The sequence below is a fragment of the Ciona robusta genome, chromosome 3 (genome assembly GCF_009617815.1).
Source record: "Ciona robusta chromosome 3, ASM961781v2".
In the NCBI taxonomy this organism is placed as follows: Eukaryota; Metazoa; Chordata; class Ascidiacea; order Phlebobranchia; family Cionidae; genus Ciona; species Ciona robusta.
In genome coordinates, this window is record NC_143237.1 from 8,188,201 (window position 1) to 8,213,165 (window position 24,965).

The following is a 24,965-nucleotide window of genomic DNA, read 5'->3' on the forward strand; positions in this document are numbered from 1 at the left end:
ACACGACGAGAAAAGAGAATGAGAACATGTTCCATCTTATCCCACCTTACTGTAACTGTTCGTACATTTTCACTCACCGGCTTCTAATAACCGGTTTACATCTTGTTTATTATTTAATTTCGCACATGTGCATGAAAGGCGAGTGACGCATCTCGTGACGTCAGCCCCGGAAAACGAGAACAACCCGTGATGCGATGCAACAGCACATTAGCTTGCTACAGGAAATTACAAATGCCACTTCCCTCGGTAAAACTGCATACTATATAAAAACGATTGCCTGTATTCGAATCTGTTTTTCTTCCAGACTTTATACGGCGAGACATATATTGGGTTCGACCCGATGAAAATAAAACCACCGAATAAACAGTCACTTATGAGAGAATGTTTAGCAGCGAACGGATGGCGATTATTTTCTGACTTGAAGATCAATCATCCCGATAAATGACAGTGACGTCATACTGCATTGTTGAAAGCAAAACACACAAAACGGTCAATTACTGCTGGTCACTTTCACAAGCGAATCTTGATCAATATTTACCGGATCGAGTTTTGCCTTTGTCCACGCCCAGCTAAAATGGGAACAACCCTTTGACAAAAGGTGCATTGATCGCCACTGAGATTTACATTAAATAAGTGACTTAGGTTCATATGCTTCCTTTATCCTAGTAAAAACAACTGCTATGATGGATTACACCTGGAATAATTTATCTGCTGCGCCGGATATTCGTGTAAATATACCTATAGACGCTAAATCTTCAGATTGGTCTACTTCTAATGGCTAATCAAATAAACAATTTCAAAACCATATCAGTTTAATTTCCGATTAGCTAAACAGACGCTACAACTGCAGCTCATAACGTTTCCACTTATTACATCACATACAATCGCGTTGCCTGTCAACAAACAACACGTTGAGTGTTTTCAGAACTAGTGGCTTAGTGTTCAATGTAACTTAAATGTATAAACATTGCATGTGTGTGAATAGTGTGCTGGTGTGTGTGAAAACCACTGTATTTAAAAGGGTATAGCACTTTGGGGTAAGATGGGACACATTTAGCACATAATATCCAAGCCTTTTATTAAACATTTAACAAGGGTGTATGCCGTATGGGAATTGTGAGAATATACATTTTTTATATTTCTTTGAATGTTCTTTGTTTACTACCAAATGGGACGATAAAATACAATAAAATTGTATTTAAGATTGGACAACTTTTCATTCTATTCTTTCGTACCATTTGGTAGTAAACAAAGAACATTCAAAGAATTATAAATCTGTATTCTCACAACTCCCATAGACCGCTGTTAATTGTTTAAAAAATAATGGTCAGGATATTTAGATTTGATGTGCTTAAGGTGTCCCGTCTTCCCCCACCCTACTATAAATACTTTGACGCGTTTTATAATCAAATTTTCACCCTTACACTTTACAATACAAATCTTCGCACGTATTTTACTGCTTTGTCATCGCATCTGTCCAGTATCATCGACTGTCAGTTTAAATATATACGTGATCATGGATGGTAGGGACATGGCTTTTAAAGCAAAGTGCCAAATCCAATTTAAAAATCCAAGAGTCTAGAGTCTAGCTAGAAGTTTAGTGTACCAGAAAGAACGCATATGTACGTTTAAAGGATACGCTTAAAACTTAGAGTAGCTACTTATAAAGGTTGGGTATATTGTTTTCATATTAAGGGAAAAAGTGACAATGATTTTAAATGACTTTAAAAACACTTAATTTATAAAATCAGAACTTTAAAACCCATAGTCTTGACTTGAGTTTTTCGTTTAAAAACCCAATTTACAATGAAACTTACATTTTCATTCTGTACCAAAATTTATTTCCTAATGTGTAAACTATGTTGAAAATTTGCGTCACACAATCAATATCTACAGTTCATCTTGAATTAAAGGTTCGTCCTTTTCTGGCATCGGCTTTTGGGAGAGGAAAAATCCATCTAGTACTTCGATAGGCGCAGTTTCAACTTCGTTTCTTGTGAGTTTTTTATCGGTATTCGAGTCCGCAGTGATGAAAAAGTTCTTAAGTTTCTGAATATGGAGAAATATGCAATTAGAAAAATAAATACCTGCTTTTATAGAAAATTTTAACGCTACTTACTCTATAAAGTGGAATTCTGTCTTTAGTTGATTTTAGATCCGGAAATTGCAACATTGTGATTCGGTAAAACTTCGTTTCTTCTATCTCACTGCTTCCATTGAAAGTAGCAGCAAAAACTAATCTGTCAAAAACGGTAACTGGTACAGGTTATATCAATAACAGTTCAAAGATTTGTCCATTAGGAAGATTTATCTGTGTATGGGAGCAGACATTCTCAGTGTAAAATGAAGATAAAGATATTCTACCAAAAAATGTCGATTACGACATTGATAAACTCACTCTTCCAATTTTACGCCGTTTTTCAACCTGTGTTGGATCAGAGATTCATATTGAGGAAGACCAGAGACCTTCTTTTCACATTCGTCACGATGCTCTAACTCTGGCATCGCCTTCCACCACAAGTTAATTGCAAGATTACGTGAATTCAACGAATGTACGTGATGATACCAACTAAAAATAAATGTTTTATAAAATGCAGCGCAAGTCCCTAAGTAGTACTAAGAGAGTAAGATCGGATACTGTTAGCACCTTAATTCCTTATTTCCTGATTTTGTTTTAAACAAATAACACAGACATTCGCAGAGCCTATATAATTTTTTAATGTTTACTGCCTAAAAAGAAAAAAAAAAACGTGTCCCATCTTACCCCACCTCATACTCTATGTATTCCTTACCGTGCAGGTAAGAAGAGACAGTCTCCGGTTTCCATGTTCGCTTTGTACCAGGGTACTTTAGTAAGGGAAGGGTATTTATACATGTCGACTTGCTCAGTGTCTACAGAGCTGTAACCGAGGTGTGGAGAGTTAGGTGAAGGATGATCAATTGGAACCAAATCTTTGTGTTTCTATACAGAAATGTACAGAAACAAATTAAGAAATATTTACCTATATGTGGTTTATTTGTGTTTTAACATCCTTATAAACATAAGGGCTTTGTTTACAGAGAGATCTTTCACAAAGCTGTTCGCATGTTTAATGTTATGTGTCTTATTATTTGTTAATGAACAGTGTGTATTTTTAGCAGCATATATGACCCTTCTCATCCCGAAAGAGTATATATTAACTCCCAGTATGACATATTAGTTAAACTATTGTACTTTAAACATATATATACCTTGTCTACCAATACGAATTCCTTTTCGCCATCGTAAAGACAGTTTATGTTTTCGAAGGCGTCGTTGTGCAAGACTGGCCTTGTACCACCGGATGAAAACCAAAGCACAATTGACACGAGATTATCCAGAAATGCTTTGCACAATACGGGCCTAGGAACAAAGACGTCGCCTGTGTAATGAGTGCATGCATTGTTTAATAGAAAACTTAATGGCAAAACAGGTTTAGTATAGCTTTGTGGGGTAAAATGGGATACTGTTAGCACCCAAAATCCCACATCTGAATCGTGGTTTTAGGAATTGAAACGTTTTTTTTTGCGGGGCTACGATAATTACATAATGTGAATATTCTTTGTTTACCACCAAATAGACAAGAGGAAAAGATTGAAAACATATCCCATCTTACCCCACCCAACAATGCATAAAAACCGCAGCGCTAATCAAAACTTACCCGTTATTGGTTTTGGTGGTGTTATCGTATCCACTAAATATACGCTTTCAGTTTTATAAATATCAATAAACTTGGAAAGATTCATCATTGTGGGTTCTCGTTCCATGTATCCTTTCTTTATCGTCTCCACTTTGGCTTCCCAGCTTCCATATTTCTCTCTGTTTGTGAGTAGGGTATAGTTTATCATACTTGCGAATTTTCGATGTATATACAACATTATACAATGCACTTTTTCAAAGCTCTATTTGATCACTTTTAATTGATATAAATGACAATTTCGGCTCACCTGCGATATGCACCAGACGTAAACCATTTTAAAATCGTTTTTACAATACAGTTAATAAAAAACTGTAAGCAATAACAGGTGACGTGTAGAGTTACCAATCAATAAAGTTGAAATAACATAAAATACAACTTACTTTAGATACGTATCATTCTTCCAGTTATAGTAACTTGGAAACTTCTTTGCCGTACCTTTAAACAGCACTGGCTTTCCAGGTGAGACGTAGTTATCGAAAAACTCAATCGGGTCTGGAAAATCGTTTCTTTCTTCTATTGACATGGGTGGCGTGTGCGAACCAATAGGTTGCATGTGACCTGGTGGGGCAAGTACGGCTTGCTGATGCATTCCAGTAGTCTTTTGCAAAAAGCAAACTGTATGGAGCACGACCAAACCAATTTCGAACATTATTTCACTATTGTTTGCTTGCGATATTCCCTGAACAATACAGCTTATAGTTTGTTGGTCCTTGCTCCCTTTTAATCAAAGTATTCAAAACATTCTCTTTCTTACTTGCTGTTAATTAATGCATTAATATCTGGCAAGCAAATAGCTTTGCATCTGCTATCGGATTAAATGGCCCAATTATATGCACAATGTTTTCGTCCGTGTTTTCAGGCTGTTAGTTATCTGCAACGGGGCTTACGACACCAGGAATTGTGAGCATATGTATAACTCACTCGTTCGCTAAAGCAAAGTTTTAAGAAACAAACTATTGTTTCCGGGAGCGTGTTAATTGTATACCACTGCGCTTTATTTATTATACGTTTATAACAAACTGTATAACATTAACCACTAGCCTACAGCCCAACACGACACAGAAAAAAGATCAACTAACGCAGTACAGAATTTGCATTTTTATTTAGGATCCACACAACAGATATATTTTGTCGAAGATTGAGTCATTATCAACGTACTGCAATTTATGTAGTACTGTGGAGTAAGAGACGTGGGATGCCGTTCATGTATCCTATTTTTGGTGGTGTTTTTGACAATTAACAACGCCTCTTTAGAGTCGCGATGCTAAGGTTATATAATTTCAAAATATTCTTTGTTTACTACCAGATGGGACAAGAAAATAGAGTAAAAGCATGTCCCATCTTACCCCACTGTATTGTATTTTTGGTCACTTATGCGTGCCCAATAACATATCGAAACGTTGTAGTTTGTGTGAAAGATCACAACACAAGGATAGCCATGTTATTCATAACATTAAGGATGCAATCACGTAAGTCAAGGGTGCGTATATTTACCATTTGACAGTCAGTGTTGCTTACTACTTTCTATTGCAAAAGAAACGCATGACTTATGCACACAGGCCAGGAGAATCGAACAAAACGAAAACAGTCTGGCAACACTGGCAGCAAACTTAGACAATTCCTAGTTTTGGACATGCCTTGTTAGTTGTCAGTTGTCATGCAGCGCTTTCAATGTACATTTTACATATAGGTAAAGAGAAAACCCGCTACTCCACTAAACTAAACGGTCCTATTGTCACGAAGTTGGAAAACTAGAGGGCACTAGTGAAGACTCCTCCGGTACATAGCAGAACAGGCTGGTGGAAAGTGTTAAAGGTTGGTGCAGGTGGTTAGGGGTTGATGGTTAGGGGGTTAAAGGTTGGTGGCGGGTTGATAGATAATAGTTAGGGGTTAGTCACTAACCGTTAGTGGGTATAGGGGTTAGTAGTTAGGGGTTAGTGAATAGTAAATAAGGTGGGGGGATTCTTCACTAGCACCAACTGGAGCTTTTTGATTCCTGAAGAAGACCATTTCACTATTATCGTACTTATACATGTAACATGTTTAGTCTTATAACAATTTTTTGGGGGGCTAAATTTATCTATTAATTTATCTTTCAGTTACACAATGGATAATTCTGTTATAAAGCGTATAAGAAATCGTGAAAGTAATAGCTTTCGTGCACATAAGTTTTGTAACGACAACCATGTTAATGAAGACATGTTGCATCGACTCCAACTTGAAAAGGAATTGGTTGGCCACTCTGGCTGTGTTAACTGTTTAGAGTGGAATGAAAGTGGTTCAATATTGGTGAGTGGCTCGGACGATACAAATATTATTTTATGGGATCCTTCCACACGTACACCAATAAAAACCTACGCAAGTACCCATCATGGAAATATATTCTCTGTCAAGTTCCTACCGAAAACAAACGACCACTTCGTTGCGACAGGGGCAGCAGATAACCATGTTTTTGTACACGACATTGAACGAGGGGAAAAAATTCATGGACATCGTTGTGATGGGCGTGTTAAAAGGCTGGTTGTTACACCTGATCATCCAAACATTATCTGGAGTGTTTCTGAGGATGGTGCGATTCGACAGTTTGATATGCGTCAAGAGCCATTTGCTATTACTCGTGTTCTGCTTGATTTATCCGCAATGTGTGGTCCAAGTGCAGAGGGAAAATGTCTTGCCATCAACCCCACGCAAACAGACTATCTGGCGCTTGGTGCGAATGACCAATATGTCCGTTTATACGACAGGAGAATGATTAAACCAAAGTTCAGCAAGAAAAAGAGAAGACATGACTACGATGGGTGTGCAACTTATTTCACTCCTGCTCATTTGCATCATGAGCGTCCAGAATTAAAGCGAAGGGGAAAATATCTTTGCACAACTTACGTGGCTTTTAATCCAAAAGGAGATGAACTGCTTGCCAACTTAGGCGGAGAACAACTGTATTTATTCAATATTTTCAACAGCGACCAGTCAGTGTATGACCCAATCACTGAAACACTTGCGCAAATTAATAAACAAGACCAAAGTTCAGAGATACCCAGCGGTAGTGCGATTGGATCTAATGGGATATCATTAACACGCAGTGCCAAACATAAAACCCAATCCCAAGATACAACCCCTCTTCTTCCAACTGTTGAAAAAATGAAATTAAAAGCAAATGATTTGTTCGCTAACAAGCAGTTTTCTGCTTCTATAATGGTTTACAATGCGGCAATTAATCTTGAGCCAGATAGAGCTGTTTTGTATGGTAACAGAGCTGCTGCTTACATAAAGAGAAATTGGGATGGTGACATTTATGCAGCATTACGCGATTGTTATAAAGCATTGCTGCTTAATCCTAACCATGTAAAAGCAAATTTCCGTCTTGCAAGGTGTTTGTATGAGTTAAGATGGCTTACTGAAGCTCAGAAATGTTTAAAGGATTTAAAAAATAATTTTCCTGATTTTCGAAACAGCAGAGCGCTTGCTGTCTTGGAAAAAGATGTGAAAAATGCAATTAAAAAGGATAAATCTAGTGAAACCAATAAAAGACATGTTATGATGGGTGATGAGTCTTATTTACGAAGCCTCGCTTTTGATTACACCAAGCGCTACTGTGGCCATTGCAATACAACGACTGACATTAAAGAGGCAAACTTTTTCGGCAACAACGGGCAGTACATTGTTGCTGGATCTGATGATGGTTCATTCTTTGTGTGGGAGCGAGCGACCACAAACCTTGTCCGTGTTATGCGAGCTGATGATTCTATTGTTAACTGTCTGCAACCTCATCCAAATACATGTATGCTTGCCACTAGTGGTATAGACCCAATTGTTCGGCTTTGGAGCCCTCTTTCTGTAGGAACGGAGGATAGGACAGTCAAGGAAACAGAGAGTGCAGCGGAGGCAAACCAGAGGAGGATGAATGAAGATCCTCTGGAAGCCATGTTGCTTTCGATGGGGATGAGAACATCCGGGGAAAGAGATGATTCAGGAGAATCAGTTTCTTGTCGGACAAATTGACATGCAAGTACATATGCATTCATAGTTCCCTGTTAAAGACCTGCTTTTTGTTGTTTTTTTAGTTAAAATTATTCATTTGCTTAGAAACTGTGTGATGTTTATGAATTGTGGATTTATGTAATTCATTGTCAATTTGGCTTGTGTACTGTATACGAATACTGTTATGTAAATATTGATTTTATTTAAAATCATTGTAATATGATTGTGACTTGTCGCATCCAGATGCTATTGCAGTGTTGATGTAGCTAGCGTTATTGTAGCAATTTTGTTTCTTTTGTTTTGCCATGGCTTGTATTAATTATATACCCCATGAGTTTTATTGCTAGGTTATATATATTCTAATTTTAAACCATTTTTTCATATATAAAAAAAGGCGTTAAATGTCTTTTTGAACTTGCTTTTGTATAACTCATTCAAATTCATTCTAGATTTCAGCAAGAATTATTACTTGTGTTTGCACTGATTTTGGTGCCGGCAATTGGATAATAGAATATTCAGTGAAGATTTAAAGTTAAAAAACTGAAATGCCGGTTGGAAACATTGGACATGGGGGAGGCCAACAGAAGCCATCATGTTGGAGCACGATAAAGATGGGGTTTGGTATGGGCTTCGCTGTGGGTATGGGGGCTGGGGTCATCTTCGGGACTTTTGGGGGGCTAAGGATGGGGTTACGGGGCCGAGAACTCATCGGAACAATTGGAAAGACGATGGTTCAGAGCGGGGGAACTTTTGGAACATTTATGAGCATTGGGATGGGGATGCGAAACTGTGTTTAGACGATTTTAATGAGTTGATCATTATGTTTTGAAGATTGTATGTAAAATAGTTTCAACTTTTGTAAAGAAGATGAAACTAGCTATGCATTCTGTGCCCTGGTTTATTAATAATATTATTGTAATTTCCATGTTGCCTTTGATGGATTTTTTGAAAGATTGATAATTAAGTAAACAGCAATTCAATAGTTTTCCAATGTTAAAATAACATTTCAAAATTTGTTTTTTTTTGCAATGAACTAGTATATGGTCAAGTGTTTAATTATAACAGTATGGCTGCTGTTCAGTATAAGTTGGAAGGAAACAAACTTTATGCTCAGAAGAAATATGAAGACGCCATCAAGCAATACACAAAAGCCATTGTTAGTATGTTTAACTATATCTAGTTGCTTAAATGAAGATTTTGTATGACCACATGGTAATTTATGCAAATTTTTGTTTTGATAAGTACTTTAATGTTGTTCGGTTAAATGGTTTATTACATTATACTGTTTGTAGGGTGTAACGGTCATGCCTTTTGTAAGAAGGTTTTGTACTTCTGGTTTAACATTGGTAAGACTGTCGTTTTATCATGTTTGTGCAGTTGTACACTACCCATACCTTAGTTACCATAGCCAATGAGACAAAATAAAGTCATTCAATTATTTATAATGGAACAAAAATGTAGTTGGATAAATTGGAATTTACTTTATATATGAGTTAAATTTTACTTTTGTGTTACAGAACAAGAATTCATCCATGTCTGTATTTTATACAAATCGAGCTTTGTGTAATATCAAGCTACAAAAGTGGGAGGAGGTATTTTTAGTTTTACTGTATAGTTAGAATTTTTATCAATATTCTTGCATGTTTAAGTATTTTCTCTTTTATAGGTAGCCTCAGATTGCAAAGCAGCTCTTGAAAATGATGCACAATCGGTCAAAGCTCATTTCTTTATGGGCCAATCCAATCTTGAATTGGAAAAATTTGACGATGCTATCGTTCATCTAAGCAAAGCCCATGAACTTGCAATGCAACAAAAACTTAACTTTAGTGACGACATTTGCTTCTACTTGAGATTGGCTAAACGGAAAAAATGGGAGAAATCGGAAAAAGTTAGAATACAGCAAGAAATTGAATTGCAGAGTTACTTGAATCGTTTAATGCTTGAAGATAAGCAACGGTAAGTTTTAATTTGAGTTATTTTGTTTGTTTTAACAATACAATTACGATATATTTATTATATTTTACAGGGAGGTTGAAGCTAAAACTAAAAGTGTTGAGACAAATAAAGATGAACAGAAAATTTTAGAAGAAATTGAAGAAAAATTTGTAAGTTGTGTGATTGACTTGTAACTTGTTCCGCATTGTTAAAATTAAAAAACAAGATTGGGTGCTTGGTTGTAGTTCAATTTAATGTGAACCTTAAAAAAGGGACTTGCCAACGTTTTATCAATGTGTAATGTCCATACAGTATAAACATCGTCATCACTCCTTAAAAAAAATTATAAAAATTAACGATTCGTAAGGATTCAAACTAATAAAACATGAATACAGTCATACAATTTCATTTCCCTCCCTAAATAACTCACAATTTGTCCATTGCTGGTAGAATGCTAGATAGTGAACCTATGTGTCATTGTCCCATTGATTCTTAATATGTGTTTTTATTCAAAGGAATCACGTAACCAGGAGCTGAACTCATTGTTTGCACAAGTTGATGAAAGAAGGAAGGTATTACTTCGCAACGAATGCTTAATGCCGCTGTTTTGGTTTAACTTTTATAACAATAGTCAGGATTCAGTGTTTTACTGCAGCCTGCAGGGAAGTTAAAGGCAGCTACAAATTCAAACTGAAGGCGTTTATTTTGTATTGTTATTTGGTATTTAAGATTGAGTTTTGTTAACTATCGTTTAGGATTTCGTAAGTAAGTATTTGCAGTAAGTCGCTTTTTTTTAATGTTTATACATTTCTAGACTCGTGACGTGCCTGATTTCTTGTGTGGGAAAATCAGTTTTGAAATAATGAAGGATCCCGTTATAACTCCCAGTGGAATAACTTACGATCGTCATCTGATTGAAGAACACATACAGGTAGATAAATAGTAAAGACCGGGTTCTTAAGTATTTATTACTTCATACTTTAATATTAGATATTTTTGTTGTAGCAAATATGTTGACCAAGTTTTTAACTTTTATGGAAACAAAATAAACAGATATTTGTCCACTGCTGTTCTTGTTATTATTCAATTCTATGCCAGATTAGTTCCCAAAACAGCTAAGTATTACTACATAGGTTGTTATTTTAAACGTTTTGAGGCTTTAAAAACCACATATTAATCATATACAGAATAATTTTTTGGTAGTACTTTCTACCAGAAAAGTAGAAATACTGCTGTAAGTTTATGTGAGGTAAAAAGAAAACATAAAAAGTTGCTACAGCAGGAAAAGGAACTATTTCTAGTCTACGACCTGTGTCAGGGTTTTATATACTACTTTACTTAACAGAGGGTTGGACATTTTGATCCAGTGACTCGGCACAATTTGGAACTGAATCAACTCATACCGAACATTTCCATGCGTGAAGTTATTGCCAACTTTGTTGAAGAAAACGGTTGGGTTGAAGAATATTAACAACGTTTTGATTTTTTCATCTTATTAATAATGTTCTTTTTTTCTTTTTTTGCTATCATGATCAGTAGTCATGAATGTTGTAGTAGTACATCTTACTCTTGTCCTTTCTTGCTTTGTATGCTGTTTTGCATTTCCTATCTCACTAAACACGACTTTCATTTTGAAACGTTTGTAAACTTTATGCTTACTAAATTAGGTTTATTTTTACTTTAAACAATTTGCAAACAAATGGTAAATACCCAATTCTAATATATTTTGTTTGTCAAAATGGACATGTTAGAAATACTAAACCAAATTCTATATAAAGATTGTAGTTCACACCGTCAATTGTAAATCACATCATTTACGTTTTACATAAACGTTTGAGTCTCAGATTTAAATCATGCTGCAACTAAATTATTAGTTGCATTGTAAAACAAATATACTATATTAGGAGTTTGTGATAGCCTTTATGTAATATTTCTGTTATTGTACAAAAACTATTTTTTTTTGTTTTTTTTCTTGACAAACTCTACTTTGATGAGTTTTTTGTTTTCACTGTGAATGCTGCTGACATGATTTAAAAATAAACTTTTGAGTATTGAAAATAAATTGTTGAGTATTATTCACTGTTGAGTGTCAAAGCAGATCAGATTTCAACGTTTTAAACAGTAATGTTAATTTTGCTATGTTATTTGGTCGTAATATATAAGCATAAATCTATTAAAATAAGGAACGTATATTTTAGAAATTGGTTAAATGTTATGTGTTTCTTAAACCAGCTAATAGTCCTTTGTAAACTGAGCTATGCGCCTTGAGACGTAGACAGTATTACGCCTTTGTTCGAAAAGCGGTTGTGTCTGGCTCGTTGGTCTAGGGGTATGATTCTCGCTTTGGGTGCGAGAGGTCCCGGGTTCAAATCCCGGACGAGCCCAATTTTTGTATTTAGACTTTTAGTCCATTGTACCTTTAGTTTAGCTAGTTTTCTATGAACTTATACCTTGCCTAATTCGTTTTATGTCGTTGCGTTCATCTATTTATCTCACAAACCTAATATATCGTCAACTGTTTTTGGTGTTTTACAATAAACGCGGTCCTATTTTAATAACAATGTGATTCAACTACTTTCTCCTATTTTTTATTCTATTTTTTCGTTTCATTTGGGGGTAAACAAAGAACATCCAAAGAACTATAAAACCGTATCTTCACGACTCCCAAAGACGGCTGTTAAATGTTTAGAATACGATCAGGATTTTTAGATGTTATGTTCTAAAAGTGTCCCAGCTTTCCCCCACACTACTATAATGTCTTTTTTCGGCAACGAATCACGACATCTGGTATGGGAAATTTGACGAGTTTTGGAACTTGAAAAAAACCTGGACAAAACAAGGAGTGCAAGTTATGGACAAAACCAGGACAAACACGTTGTCATAAATTGTTTTTTTTTTATTACTGTTGTTATTGGCCGAGAAAATAAAACGAAAAGTTGTCCCATCTTCCCCAATCTTACTGTATCTATTAAAAGCTTGTAGAGGCACAGCAGGACAATCTGCATTATAGGCGGCACGAATTGAGAGACCGGTAAATGTAGTTCACAACATAACATTTAGACAAGCTTTTCGCGCACATTCGACTTTACTGTTTGGGCCATTAGCTGTCTTATTGTATATATAGTGATTCACTATCGTATTGTTTATATTCCGAGTAGGCTTACGTGTTCCTCGGATTAAACTTATAATAGATTTTTTCTTTCTTCCCCTTTATTCACGACTGTCCTAAACAGAGTGCGTTTTTTTATGTAGACATGCAGTCGAATGTGGTTGTTACCATGCGGGGATTATATACAGAACCGAGTGAATAAGGCGTGATTAAGTAATTTCGCAAGTAAGACTCGTTCGTTTATGTCTGTCTCGTTGTTGATATGCCAGTGCGACTTCTCTGATCAGTTTTTACAGAAAAATTGCAATATAGATATAGGCGTAGTTAAATTTCTTGAGAAGTAATTAAGCCTTATAGCTAGACTTTAACTATATAATTATTGCTAAAAGAGAAATACCGATATGTTCAGGTTTTATGAAAGTAATTCCATTTCGGAAAAATACAAAAAGTACCGACCTCATTATCCGACACAGCTTGCCACAGAGACACTGGGCGATTTGAAGGGAAAAAAATTGAACTTTCTACTGGATGTCGGTTGCGGTGGTGGCCAAACAACCAATATATTTGCCCCCTACTTTCATGAAGTGCTTGCCATTGACGTCAGCGAAAATCAACTTAAAGAAGCGAAATCTCAAAACAAGCTTGCTCACGTGACGTACAAGCAAGGGTTTGCTGAAACACTGCCCTGCGATGACGTCAGTGCCGACATCATCACAGCTGGAGCAGCATTACACTGGTTCAATCGACCAAAGTTTTACAAATAAGCGGACCGTGTTCTAAAACCGGGCGGTCGGTTGATCGTATTTGAATATTGGTCATTTAAAATTTTTCCTCTTAATATATCTGGAGACGCCACGGAATTGTCAGAAGTTGCGGATAAGCTGTTCAAAAACTTTGAACAACTCGAAACGAAAAATAACTCTAAATTGGAAAATATATACCGTATCAGTTCGAACAAGTACTTGAAAATATTGGATGAAATGCCGTATTCAAAAAAACGTCGATTCGATAATATTTCTATGGAACGTTTTTGGTCGTTTGACGACGTAAAAGGTTTCATTCAATCGGTTGATATTTATGATATTTATATGAAACGCAAAGAAAATGAACTACTTCATCTTTCGAACGAAGAACGTAAAACTAAACTACTCGAATTGGACCCTTCAGAAGAATTCGTTAGATTACTAAAGAAAAGTTGGGGGTGTACAGAACTGGAAAACTCAGACGTCAAAATAATAGTCGTTTTTGACTTGTTCGGAGTAATCGGGGAGAAATAGTCGATCTGTACATCTATTTTCAGGGTACATACGATAAGCTAGACATCGGACGTTTTTGTTCGTTTAACTCACTATTTTTTGTATATATTACTAACCATATTCTTATAGTAGGGTGGGGGAAGATGGGACACTTTTTCATTTAATTTTTCCGTTTAATTTGGCAGTAAACAAAGAACATTCAAAGAAGTATAAAACCGTATCTTTACGACTCCCATAGACGTGTGGTCAATTGTTTAAAACACAATCAGGATAATTGGATATTATGGGCTAAAAGTGTCCCGTCTTCCCCCACCCTACTATATTTACAGTGTATTTTGCAACTTTTGGCGGTACTTTGAATGTGTTTCTTTGCAATTATCTTCTATTATATTCGTATATACCAGAGGTCGAATGAAAATGTTTCATGTATGACAATTACAGTTTTAACAAAATCCAACTATGAAAATGTAATGATTTTATTAAAAACGCGTGCACAAAACGACAGAACAACAACGTGCTTCAGGTTTTACAACAGAAATTCCAAAAACGAAAATTGTTTGCGAGGGTTTTCAGTGTCTAATTTTGCAGTTACAATGTCAGCGGGGTTCAGTGGTAATCAGTCGGAACGGTCATCAGGAGTCGGAACCCGCACGCGTCGTGGGCAGCGACCTATCAGAAAACTGCGACAACAGTTCGACTCTTCTTCGTCAACCACAGGGAAAAGTCGAGCAGCAGAGTAATAAGTCGTAACGTGTTTATCTAAAAAGAAAAAAAGTTAAATTGTAGCTTATACTTTGCTTGTATGGTCCATTTAGTTGAAATTAGCAATCAATGAAAAAACTCATCCCTGTTATAAAAAAATTACATAACGTCATCACTATTGTGAATATAGGCAGCGGAGGGTTCACTATGGGCATTATTACGTCAGGATTATCGGAAATCTTTTTTTACAAAAATAGATTTCATTACGTCATAACGAAAATGGATTACGTCAGAAATTAAGCTGATTTGTTTGTCCTTTTATGACGTGTTAAACAAGTGACGTTATTTTTAGTTTTCAATGTTACCTGTTTGCTGCAAAAGTGGCGAATAATGTAACATATAGTACAGGGGGGAGATGGGACTCTTAAGCGCATACTGCCCAATATTTCCAAATTTAAAATACATGCTGGTTTGTGGGTGATACCACGAATTAGGAATTAGTAGTATCATTCCTTTATCAATTGACAACAATTCAAAAAGTATAATATCTCTCACGAGGAGTTATTCAGCAATTCTCACAACAAGTTAAATGTGTTAAATTCCAAAAAGACAGGGTAAGACAGGACAGTTTAAACTCATTGTTAATTTTCATTACTAAGTGCATTTATTAATAGGAATGCACGTAAATATCACGAAATAAAACTGTACGCTTTAAAAAGCAAGGTTAAACATTCTTTTCCTTGCCCTAGTGCTATAGTTTTAACATGTTACCTACAAAATTATTGTATGAAATTGGTTTTAATGGGTATCTTTTAAATGCATATGCACTTTTTATAACAGAAAATTGATAATAAAATTAATAAAGTTTACATGTTTGCTACAAATTGGGTATTACTACACTGTTTTTCGCCCGAGCCACTTCTCTTAAATTATCTCGAAGTGCAAAATGACTAAATTTTAAATATATTTTCCATATATTATCTTGTTATTTAATCAGTATGCTTATATTATATTTGAATAACCCCTTGGGTATAAATTATTGAATTAAAGTAAACCTGTCAGAGTGGGCTATGGCAATAAAAACCTAAAAAACTACAATGTGGGGGAAGATGGGATACCAAGGTGAAATATATTTACATTAACAGTGTTCGGCAACTTGTAGTTAACCTATAAAAGTCATGGTGACTCCTGCCTACTTTCCTCATGTTTATAACTCTTTTTTTTCACAAAACCAAAACTAGTTATATAAGACAAAATCAGACTGATCGAAATATTCAAGGTTGTTTTTATAAAGCTATGAAACTAGTTTAATCATTCACACTCGCAAACTATAAAATTTCATTGGCTTACTATGATTTTGCCACCGTTTAAACTTAGCACCTAACTATTTCGCATTTTTTTACCTGTTTAAAATATTCTTTTTATAAAGTTGTGATAATACTGTCAAATAATTCTGTAACATTATTTTCCTTATTATTATTAAGTAGTGTCCGTGAAAATTAAGTTTAAAAAAAGCTCATCGGATAAATTGTCCCATCTTCCCCCATCCTACTATATGTTAACACCTATACCTATATGCCTTCATCAAACATTGATAAAAAATGACCTAGAACGCAGCATCTAAGAAAAACATATTAAAAACAAAAACTTTTATTTAATACTTTCGAACACGAAGGCAAATTAACAATTTTTAGAGGAAAAAAAGTAAACAAAATATTAGCAACACTTAACTTAAATTTTTAACCAGCACAGTGAGTTGGAAAAGTTTAAAATACATTTTATTAAACCGAGTCAGTGGTGGAATTTATTTGATGTCACAAAGCAGAGCGACACCACGCATGGTCCAGTGTGATGGTTTCTGGTTGGTTTTCAACCATAATGGTGTTATGTAGGTTAGATCTGTGCGACATGGTTTCTTATACACAGGGCAAACATAAAGAGAGGGATCTTTTGGTGCTGTGGAATTAATGGCAAACACATGAACCACTGGAAGAGGAACAAAGAGAACTTTAGGTTGAGATTCTATGAGTCTTGAGTTCCTTCTATCCCATGCAGCACCATCCAGGAATAAACCGTGCACATAAACTCCCTCCTGGAAAAAAAGAAAAAAATATTTTTATTTATATTGGGGTTCGGGAAGACATGGCACTTTTAGGACATAATATCCAAATATCCTGATCGTGTTTTAAACAATTAACAATGGCCTATGGAAGTCGTAAGAATACGGTTTTATAATTCTTTGAATTTTCTTTGTTTACTAGCAAATAAGATTAGAAAATAAAATAAAACGGTTCCCATCTTCCCCCACCCTACTAGATAATACTATATGATTGTTTCTAAACTTTTTTTAAGCCCAACTTAAATATGAATAGCAAAACTTTTCACAAAACTGCACTACTGACAACTTGTTGTAAGCAAAAGATAAACATTAATATGTAAGCCAAATATTTATAAAAATTGAATTATTGTACCCAACTGAATTTAATCACTCATTTTTTGGTTTTAAAAAGATAAATTTTTAATAAAAAAATTACAAATTTTTACTTTTTTTTAAAAAAAATACACGTTTTCTGGTTTAAACATAAAAAGAAAACAAATATTCCTACAGTAGGGGATGTTGATATGTCCTCCTTGAATTGCTTGAGAACTTCATTATGCAAAGTAACCGTGTCAAGCGCCCAACCTTTGTGCATACGAGTTACTTCTTGTCTCATGGCAGTTAAAAAACCTTGAAAAATAATCTCAGTCACAAATTTTTTTTCGTAAATTACTTTTTTAATACCAAAGTTTTGACACCTTATTCCGCATTCTTAAAAAAGAGTTTAATCACCTAAAATATCAAACCAGAAAAAAATTAAAGGGTAGTTGTATGAATAAACCAGTTTTTAGAAAAAAGGGAAAGAGGTGTATCAAACAAGCATCAGTGTTATAACGACTTTCGTTAGCCACCACGCAAGAATAAAACAAGTTACATTCATTCAGTCTTGACTTTCAAACCTTGTGGGTTAAAGAATCCAGTCATCCAGAAGCAAGTTGGCCTTCCTTCATAAATCCAGTGCGATAATTGAGCGTTCCGTTCCACAAGTTCAGTGAACCAGAATCCAATGGTCGACGACTCCCACGACACTTTTCTCCATAAAGATGGAACTTTGGCATCAAACAGATTATCCAACGCATCTCGCAAATTCTGAACAACAAAAAATTTTTTGAACACAGTGTTACAGAAGTTAAGTTTAATGGTAAAGTCTGTTTAAGAATAATTGCCGTGTGAACTTATACGGGTTAAAAAAACTTTAGTTACAAGTTTTACAACCATTGTAGATTGTAATCTGGAACTAATCACATTATGAAAAGTGTAAAAATTGACATAGTTTATCCAATATAAAATATAAATGTAAACATATGTACCAAACCTGGGGTGGCAGGGTAGACACACCTACTCTGGAGTTATTGGCAGTTAATTAATCAGTAAAAACTATAATCAAAAAGTTAGACCTACCCCTGTCTTCCTTTTTTAAAAGTGTTGTCTATGCATATAAACAATAAGTTTATTCACCTCACTCATAATGATGGTGCCTTCAATAGCAAGTTTAAGGTCAGTGAGAGTGATCCGGACCAAAGTGATGACTTTCTGCATCCGAGCAATCTCTTGCTTTAGGAAGATGTTGAGAGAATTAAGAAGACCCATTTTAACAAGGCGTGTTCGAACCTGATGCCAGATGTATATATAACATAAATATATATATATATAAAATATTTATACTATCAGTTTGTTTTTGAAGTTCGGTCTAATGAATTTGACTAATTTATCCTTGCTCGGGGTATATAGGTATAAACTATGACACAGGTATGGTTTTTCATCCATGCGCCAATAATGGTAGCAGTATCACATTGAATTGGGTATTTTTGTACGCTCACTAACTGCTTTGCCATGGCACAGTATGAAAAACAGATTCTAACAGCAGACAAGTTTGGAAAACACACTTGTATTATGACTTGCAAATTAAATTCATTAGATTAATGTCACTAATACACAATAGTTAAAAATAAATACAACTGCTGCGTTTGACAAAATGCATTCAAACTGGCTCAGAACATATTTAAACAGAATGTAATGAAACTTTGAGATAAAATTATTTTACTCTAAATTTCATGAAATATTTTTTACTCTATGAAATTATTTTTCGAAAATCTTCACCTCGTGAGCAACATAGTCTGGAGGAAGTTTAACGAGCATCTCGTGAGCTTGTCGGAAGACCACGGACTCTCTCGTCTCCCCCGATCCTCCTCCCGCATCTTTAGGTTGGATGTTGAGGATCGTATCAAGGATCGCGGTGGCGGAGTTGGTTTGGTAAGTGATGTCAGCGTTCATGTGCAGTCCGAACACCTCCGGAGTATCAGTGAGAGGAAGAGTATCAATCGCATCCATCACCTGTGATAATTGTGATAATTTAAGTAAATTGGAAGCTATACTCAGCAGATCTGAACTTTTTTAATTCTTTGTTTATACTTAAAAAACATTTAATAGTTGTTTATTTCTAAAAAACTGTTCAAATCTTTCTTTATTCCTAAAAAAAACATCAAAAATCTTTCTTTATTCCTAAAAAAACTATTCAAATTTTTTATTATTCTTAAAAAAAACATCAAAAATCTTTGTATATTCTTCAAAGAATATGGGACTTGAGTTTCAGACCAGAGTTGGCCCATTACTTTAATACTCAGATTGCTACCACCTATTTGTGACCACTGGGTTAGGGTAATTTTTGCCAACTGCTTTGCTTAACCGTACCTGGTATCCTTTGGTGATGATGTAAGCACCAATCACCAAGCACCAGTGGGAGACAAACTTTTATGTAAAAAAGCTATTACAGCATGAGTTACAATTTAAGTTTTTTTGGTTACATCGAATTACCTCCTTTGTTGTTTTAAACTGCGGGATGATGTACCCGGTGTAGAAGCAGAACGAATCATTGAACATTTGTTCATGGAACCAAACTGCAGCGAAAGTATTGAGTAGATGTTTGTCATAATCATCCGTAACTCGTCCACCATATTGTACTTCACCTGTGAGAGGGTTTCGGGAGAATTTGTGACTTTTTTGTGACTTTGGGCTTTGATATTGAATGACACTCATTGCTCAATCATAGGTGATTGAGCAATGACAGTTGCTATTACATATGTGGCTGTTTTAACATTGAATAAGTAAACACAAGCCTATAATGGTAGTAGTGTCCGACCCAGTAATCTTTGCTTACTGTGTGAGTGCTACAACACTAAGCTACAACAGTGAATATTTTATATATTGAATAAAATTAGGTTTTCAACTAAACACAATCCACATATAATGCAAAGAAATTTGATTTCTAACCACATTAATATACACAAGAAAAATTTGCTCTAATTTTATTACCCAAGCAAATTATATGCATTATATTTTCTATACAACTGTGCAAATCAATATAGAAATCTCACCCACCAATCATATATCGTACAGTGCTCCATTGAATACCACGCTTTGGATCAAGATCATCCAGATGGTTTTGAAGGAATTGCACGGTAGCGTAATGGTCTGATGTGTTGAACTCATACGGGATGTTCCAACCAAGGGGTCCAAACTTACGTCTCTCCTATAATGGGAACATATGTTGCGAAAATGGTAGCACATATGTATTTTAGAAAAAACTGTCATATTTTGAAACTGATGGTCATATATACTTTAGAAATTACTCAGTATCTATGGCATAGTAGTTGAAGCAATAGGATTACAAAAACTCAATTGTCACCAATGGGTTCTTTATTTTCATCCAAAACAGGAATAAAAATAAATTATCAACATTAAACCTTTGCTCTATTTGTAAACATGAGGGTTTAACAAGATAGTTTCAATATATCCACTAACCTGTACAGCAGTATGCATGAAGCCAATGGCATACAACAGAGGTTTCCACTGTGGTAGGTTGTTTACATCAAGCTGATCTTGAGAAATTCCAGCAAATGTTCGAGTAAGTCCGGCTTTAACTCCTTGAGGAGGTTCGTTGGTAAACTAGTGGATGGTAAAATACCTTTGTTGTAAAATATTTAGTATCTAAATAAAAAAAAATTATGAATTTATACGGAAAAAAATCAAAATTTACACAGAAAACTGTGTGTGGAATAGCTATCCCGTAAGCAGGCACATGGTGAGTGAAACAAACGCCAGTGTTATAACGATCGCCATTTTTCCGCCACATTTTTTACACCAGTGACCAAATGCTAGACTTGAGAACATATTTTAAACAGGGTAGTAAATGATAAGTGAACATTAGAAACCTTACTTTAATACTGGACTGCAGCAAAGTGATGGGGAACTTGGGATGTTCTTCTGCTGTTATCCATGTTCGGAACGCTGGGTTCACATTCTCAGCTGTTTGCACGGTTTCTAACAATTCATCCATGAAATCAAGTCCAAGATGACAGTTTTGTAGGAGGACCCATCCTCCAATCTGCATCAGTGTGCTCACTAAACGACGAGCATGGACTTCCTGGCCTGTAGAAGAACTTGTATTTTATTCTGTTTTATGTGGGTGAGGTTCTACAGTGCGGTTGTCACTGAGATTTATATGAAAGTTGGCCAATTACCCAGACAATCAACAAAGTGCTGCAACAAATTTTATTTATCGTTAGGTTCTACAATGTGACACATCATGGAATATTATAAATAGCAAAATTAATATTATAAAATTAATAAACAAATCACCTTGCCCCATTGAAATAGCACGGCAGTCGATTCCCTTCTTCTTAGCAAGAGTTGATATTTGATCGGTTGGATCCGATCCTTGTGAGAGAAGACAAATAAGAGGAACACGGATTGTGCTCTCCTGGTGAGTGTCCTCCAAGTTAAGGATGACTGCCTCCGAGAATCTGAAGATGACTTAAATGATTGTCTATGTTTTCTTGCTTTTCTGGACATTATTAATTTACAAGTGACGATAAAAATAATATTACCTATAACGCGCATGAACACTTTTAGTTAAATAACATAGCTGTATACAGAAAAGAAAACATAGCAGTATTTTTATCTAAAAATATTTATAGTAAATAACATAAGCTTTGCATATTACTGAAATAACCTTAGCTTTGCATGGTATATGATACAGAGTATAAACCTACCTAGTAATGGCCAAACCTGTCATAAATTCTAAGTCCACAAGGCCCTCACCCAGAATAGAAATTAACCCAAACAAATAAACACTTTAGAAAATAAATGTAGAATCGAAATATTTCAGCTTTGCATACCACTGAAATAACATTTGCTGTACAAAGAATAGAATGCAGAAAACAAACCCACCGTGCTCCGAGTGAATCTGAGATGTACTTCCTCGCTTGTGGCATGATCCGATCCGGACACCACGATCTGATGAGGAGCAACTTCCTGAATGTATCAAGTGATGCGCTGTATCCATCTGGAATGACTTCTTCCTCAGGAGCTTCAGAGTCAAACCACATCTTCCATTGCTTCTCATTACGTGAGATCTTATCAGGGAATAAAAAAAATTGATCATCATGAAAATGTTTTTCTTGGAGAAATGAAGAAAATATTTTCAAAAGTATTTTTTACAGTTTTTTTTTTTCTTCAAGATACCTGGTTTAAAATTTCCCTGAATTCTGGTAGTTTTTGCAGCTGTACAAGGTTAAGCCATGTGATATCAAGGATCCACTTGCAAGGTTTAGGAACAACAGACTTAAGGTCCAGGGCTGCTCCTCCTTTGATGAAGGATTGGAATTCACTTTGTCGGATGCAACCTTTCCTCAGGTCAATCTTAAGAGCCATGAGGAGGGTGAAGAGAAGTTTGTGTGTCTCATATAACCCACGGCAAGTGTATCTGTTGAGTAGGTTGTATATAGGAAATACAGAATTTTTAAATTTAAAAAACATTTGAAGTTAGATAAAAATAATAACTTTACTTTCTTTGTTGGTCCTATAAGACCAGATGTGACTCATTACCCCAACACCCAGAGTGCTACCCGCAATTAGTGACTACTGAGTTGGTGCAATGTCTGTTGTTGCTTAAGGAGACAAATTCAGTATGGGTATCAGTCGTATCATTTACACACAAAAAAATTTAAATTTTAACCCTTAATATTATAAAACATTTTACAACAAAAGTTTTTTAAAAACTTTAGCACATACTTTTAGCCAACAAAACTATATTTTAAAGTAACTAGGGTGTTTTTTAATGTCACCTGAACGCTGTGTAAGTTAGAAACTCAATAATGTTGTTGATTCTCTTTGAAGTGATGGGAGATTTAGTTGATTTTGCCATCGATTCATCAAATAATCCAAGAAATTGTAGAAGTGAGGTTTGGTACATCACGTTTACCATTGACATCTCAACTGTGGGGTTGGTTTTGATTAATGATAAGTATTGAAAATATCAACTTTGTATTGCTTACAAAGTAAAAGTAAGGTGTAAGATTAGTTGAGCGAATAGCTGGAAGGATATTTAAGTATATAGTACAGTTACAGCTCTTTGAAGAAATCAAAAAAACACAAATTTTTCGTTAAAATCTACTCCAAACATCATAGGTTTGAAACTTCTGCCTTTGGTTTATTATAGACAACTCATCTATTCTACATGGGTGAGTTTCTACACCATGGCACACAATGGGACCTGAAATTTTATGCCAGAGTTGACCCATTAATCCAACATCCGATGTACCATGACCAAACTCCACAAGGCCTAACTTTTAAATTACCTATCAAGAAATAGACGATGGATCCTCGAATGGCCACGGGACGAAACTCCTCACGAGCCGTGTTGATCTTCACTTCTGTATCGGCAGCAATCGATAATTTCTCGCTTACTTCCAATGCCATCTCCTTGGTGGTGGCTAACATCTCAATCAATGATTCATCATCAACTAAGGACCCCTGGGTAGTGTAATGTGCGTTGAGTTGGGTTGTGAGGGCACGGTTTTATTTAAATATTACTAAATATCTGTAAATTAATATATGGTTATTTACTGTAACTTCTAAAAATTGGTAGTTTTTACTGATTTGCCATATAGTAGGTTGGTGTAAGATGGGACATGTCTTCATTTTCTCTTTTCTTGTCATATTTGTTGGTAAATTAAGAATGTTGTTGGAGTTATATACCCGTTCCACATACCTTTGTACTTGTGAGTTTATACAACAAATTATCTTCCAGTTCTTTCATCTTCCTCTTATATCGAGTGACTTCCTCCATCAGTTTCACTTTCTCTGCCTCCAGCTCATTCTTCTCAGTAAGGATTACTCTTCCAAGCAACTGGTCCTCCAATCCCTAAGGTAAACATCCATATCACAAACTCTTCAGAGCAAGAGGAAAAACCTTTATTTGTGCACTTTGCACACAAATGTTTAAACTAGGTTATATATGATGGTCTTTTTAAAAAAGAGATAAAGTTACATAATAATAACCAATCAGTCATGCGTATCATTAATATGGAAGTAATATAAAATGAAAAAGGTCCTGAGCGCTTAGTATAATAAGTAAGATCAAGTATTAGTAATAATACTACAATGTTGAATATATAAAAACACTTTTCGGTTTTTATTCTATATAGGTGGGGTCCTATGACGATGAGTTTAGGGCAGAGTTGGCTCAACACTCACTAGCATAGTTATATACAATACAATTATATAATGTTTACAAACCTGCATTGTAACAGTGAAGTCAATGATGGATGTTTTGGCGCTAACCTCTGGTGTGTATGCAGGGTTGGGTAGTTTAGTTGTGATGTAAAGTTGGAATCCATTCATCACGTCAACTTCTTTATCACCAACTTTAACCTGTGGTCATGGGACGTATGATTGTGTTGTATAATCCGGTGCAGTAGAACATTGGATACAATGGATAGGGCCAGATTATGGGTACAAGGCTTGATGCTGCTATGTTTTTGGGGTATGAAACAAAACACCAGTGTTATAACAACTTCCGTTGGCCTGCCGTGAGTTGATAATTAGGCTAGGGACTAAAGTTAACATGTATATATTATATATATCTAATTAAGTGTTTATTTAACCTTATACGTGCTGCCAGCTTTGATGAAATTTTTCTCCAACACATTATCAAGAGCTGGGTCAAGTTCTTCACCAATGTCTTCAATAAGAAGTGGTCTAAATGAACAAAGTATATTTATCTAACCTGTTTAATGTATTTATCACAGCCAAAGAAGTTACAACTTGTAAATAAAGAATACCGGGTTTAAAGCTTAATTTTGCCACCAAAAGCATATTACAAG

The 24,965-nt window shown here is 35.2% G+C and overlaps 5 protein-coding genes, 1 long non-coding RNA gene, 1 other non-coding gene and 1 pseudogene across 13 annotated transcripts in view; 6 read left to right on the forward strand and 2 right to left on the reverse strand.

Moving 5' to 3' along the window:
- The first annotated feature begins 1,533 nt into the window (after positions 1 to 1,533).
- Positions 1,534 to 3,238, forward strand: LOC149738864 (uncharacterized). 3 transcript variants are annotated; one of them, XR_016384698.1, is made up of 4 exons: positions 1,551 to 1,669; positions 1,897 to 1,996; positions 2,146 to 2,552; positions 2,800 to 3,238. It is a non-coding gene; the product is annotated as an uncharacterized LOC149738864 (long non-coding RNA). The 3 variants fall into 3 exon arrangements; XR_016384699.1 differs by having other exon boundaries at positions 1,534 to 1,669; positions 1,914 to 2,552; XR_016384697.1 differs by having other exon boundaries at positions 1,897 to 2,552.
- On the reverse strand, positions 1,819 to 4,698 carry LOC149738865 (bifunctional peptidase and (3S)-lysyl hydroxylase JMJD7-like). The gene is made up of 7 exons (XM_089875485.1): positions 4,100 to 4,698; positions 3,681 to 3,838; positions 3,232 to 3,401; positions 2,793 to 2,962; positions 2,399 to 2,569; positions 2,120 to 2,240; positions 1,819 to 2,049 (listed from the first exon to the last, which is right to left on the reverse strand). The coding sequence occupies exons 1-7, from the start codon at positions 4,366 to 4,368 to the stop codon at positions 1,891 to 1,893; spliced, it is 1,218 nt and encodes a 405-aa protein (XP_089731611.1). The 5' UTR covers positions 4,369 to 4,698; the 3' UTR covers positions 1,819 to 1,890.
- Positions 4,699 to 5,327: 629 nt separating this feature from the next.
- LOC149738866 (WD and tetratricopeptide repeats protein 1-like) lies at positions 5,328 to 8,737 on the forward strand. 2 transcript variants are annotated; one of them, XM_089875473.1, is made up of 3 exons: positions 5,328 to 5,534; positions 5,819 to 7,728; positions 8,150 to 8,737. In XM_089875473.1, the coding sequence occupies exon 2, from the start codon at positions 5,826 to 5,828 to the stop codon at positions 7,719 to 7,721; it is 1,896 nt and encodes a 631-aa protein (XP_089731599.1). In that variant the 5' UTR covers positions 5,328 to 5,534; positions 5,819 to 5,825; the 3' UTR covers positions 7,722 to 7,728; positions 8,150 to 8,737. The 2 variants fall into 2 exon arrangements, with proteins under 2 accessions (XP_089731599.1, XP_089731598.1); XM_089875472.1 differs by lacking the exon at positions 8,150 to 8,737 and having other exon boundaries at positions 5,329 to 5,534; positions 5,819 to 8,146.
- On the forward strand, positions 8,246 to 8,737 carry LOC149738867 (reactive oxygen species modulator 1-like). The gene has a single exon (XM_089875513.1). The coding sequence runs from the start codon at positions 8,246 to 8,248 to the stop codon at positions 8,495 to 8,497; it is 252 nt and encodes an 83-aa protein (XP_089731639.1). The 3' UTR covers positions 8,498 to 8,737.
- LOC149738868 (E3 ubiquitin-protein ligase CHIP-like) lies at positions 8,709 to 11,403 on the forward strand. 3 transcript variants are annotated; one of them, XM_089875495.1, is made up of 7 exons: positions 8,709 to 8,860; positions 9,218 to 9,292; positions 9,367 to 9,656; positions 9,727 to 9,805; positions 10,151 to 10,207; positions 10,450 to 10,566; positions 10,981 to 11,403. In XM_089875495.1, the coding sequence occupies exons 1-7, from the start codon at positions 8,741 to 8,743 to the stop codon at positions 11,104 to 11,106; spliced, it is 864 nt and encodes a 287-aa protein (XP_089731621.1). In that variant the 5' UTR covers positions 8,709 to 8,740; the 3' UTR covers positions 11,107 to 11,403. The 3 variants fall into 3 exon arrangements, with proteins under 3 accessions (XP_089731621.1, XP_089731623.1, XP_089731622.1); XM_089875497.1 differs by lacking the exon at positions 10,981 to 11,403 and adding an exon at positions 10,641 to 10,702; XM_089875496.1 differs by having other exon boundaries at positions 8,722 to 8,856.
- Positions 11,404 to 11,947: 544 nt separating this feature from the next.
- Positions 11,948 to 12,019, forward strand: Trnap-ugg (transfer RNA proline (anticodon UGG)). The gene has a single exon. It is a non-coding gene; the product is annotated as a tRNA-Pro (tRNA).
- Positions 12,020 to 12,895: 876 nt separating this feature from the next.
- Positions 12,896 to 20,932, forward strand: LOC149738870 (putative methyltransferase DDB_G0268948; annotated as a pseudogene). Its single transcript, XR_016384694.1, has 2 exons — positions 12,896 to 14,045; positions 14,589 to 20,932. The product of XR_016384694.1 is annotated as a putative methyltransferase DDB_G0268948 (transcript).
- The window catches only part of LOC149738871 (dynein axonemal heavy chain 8-like), a 35,829-nt gene continuing 27,200 nt past the window's right edge, over positions 16,337 to 24,965 (reverse strand). The window contains exons 73-89 of the mRNA XM_089875448.1: positions 24,747 to 24,840; positions 24,379 to 24,513; positions 23,852 to 24,004; positions 23,439 to 23,613; positions 22,926 to 23,076; positions 22,324 to 22,564; positions 22,030 to 22,214; positions 21,439 to 21,602; positions 21,017 to 21,228; positions 20,602 to 20,745; positions 20,179 to 20,329; positions 19,615 to 19,766; positions 18,901 to 19,134; positions 18,259 to 18,411; positions 17,700 to 17,889; positions 17,309 to 17,430; positions 16,337 to 16,794 (exon numbers count right to left, since the gene is read on the reverse strand). Of these exons, the coding sequence (XP_089731574.1) occupies positions 16,507 to 16,794; positions 17,309 to 17,430; positions 17,700 to 17,889; positions 18,259 to 18,411; positions 18,901 to 19,134; positions 19,615 to 19,766; positions 20,179 to 20,329; positions 20,602 to 20,745; positions 21,017 to 21,228; positions 21,439 to 21,602; positions 22,030 to 22,214; positions 22,324 to 22,564; positions 22,926 to 23,076; positions 23,439 to 23,613; positions 23,852 to 24,004; positions 24,379 to 24,513; positions 24,747 to 24,840 (2,944 nt within the window). The 3' untranslated portion in view covers positions 16,337 to 16,506. The remainder of the gene's footprint in view (positions 16,795 to 17,308; positions 17,431 to 17,699; positions 17,890 to 18,258; positions 18,412 to 18,900; positions 19,135 to 19,614; positions 19,767 to 20,178; positions 20,330 to 20,601; positions 20,746 to 21,016; positions 21,229 to 21,438; positions 21,603 to 22,029; positions 22,215 to 22,323; positions 22,565 to 22,925; positions 23,077 to 23,438; positions 23,614 to 23,851; positions 24,005 to 24,378; positions 24,514 to 24,746; positions 24,841 to 24,965) is intronic.

Bases quoted from the DNA above. Each gene is read 5' to 3' on its own strand.
- LOC149738865 (XM_089875485.1), bottom strand. From the start codon at position 4,368: ATGTTCGAAATTGGTTTGGTCGTGCTCCATACAGTTTGCTTTTTGCAA. The intron at 3,402-3,680 runs GTAAGTTTTGAT...CTCATTACACAG, and splicing joins ACCACCAAAACCAATAACGG to GCGACGTCTTTGTTCCTAGG. The intron at 2,570-2,792 runs GTAAGGAATACA...ATTTATTTTTAG, and splicing joins TGTCTCTTCTTACCTGCACG to TTGGTATCATCACGTACATT.
- LOC149738866 (XM_089875473.1), top strand. From the start codon at position 5,826: ATGGATAATTCTGTTATAAAGCGTATAAGAAATCGTGAAAGTAATAGC.
- LOC149738867 (XM_089875513.1), top strand. From the start codon at position 8,246: ATGCCGGTTGGAAACATTGGACATGGGGGAGGCCAACAGAAGCCATCA.
- LOC149738868 (XM_089875495.1), top strand. From the start codon at position 8,741: ATGGTCAAGTGTTTAATTATAACAGTATGGCTGCTGTTCAGTATAAGT. The intron at 9,806-10,150 runs GTAAGTTGTGTG...TTTTATTCAAAG, and splicing joins AAGAAATTGAAGAAAAATTT to GAATCACGTAACCAGGAGCT. The intron at 10,567-10,980 runs GTAGATAAATAG...TTTACTTAACAG, and splicing joins TGATTGAAGAACACATACAG to AGGGTTGGACATTTTGATCC.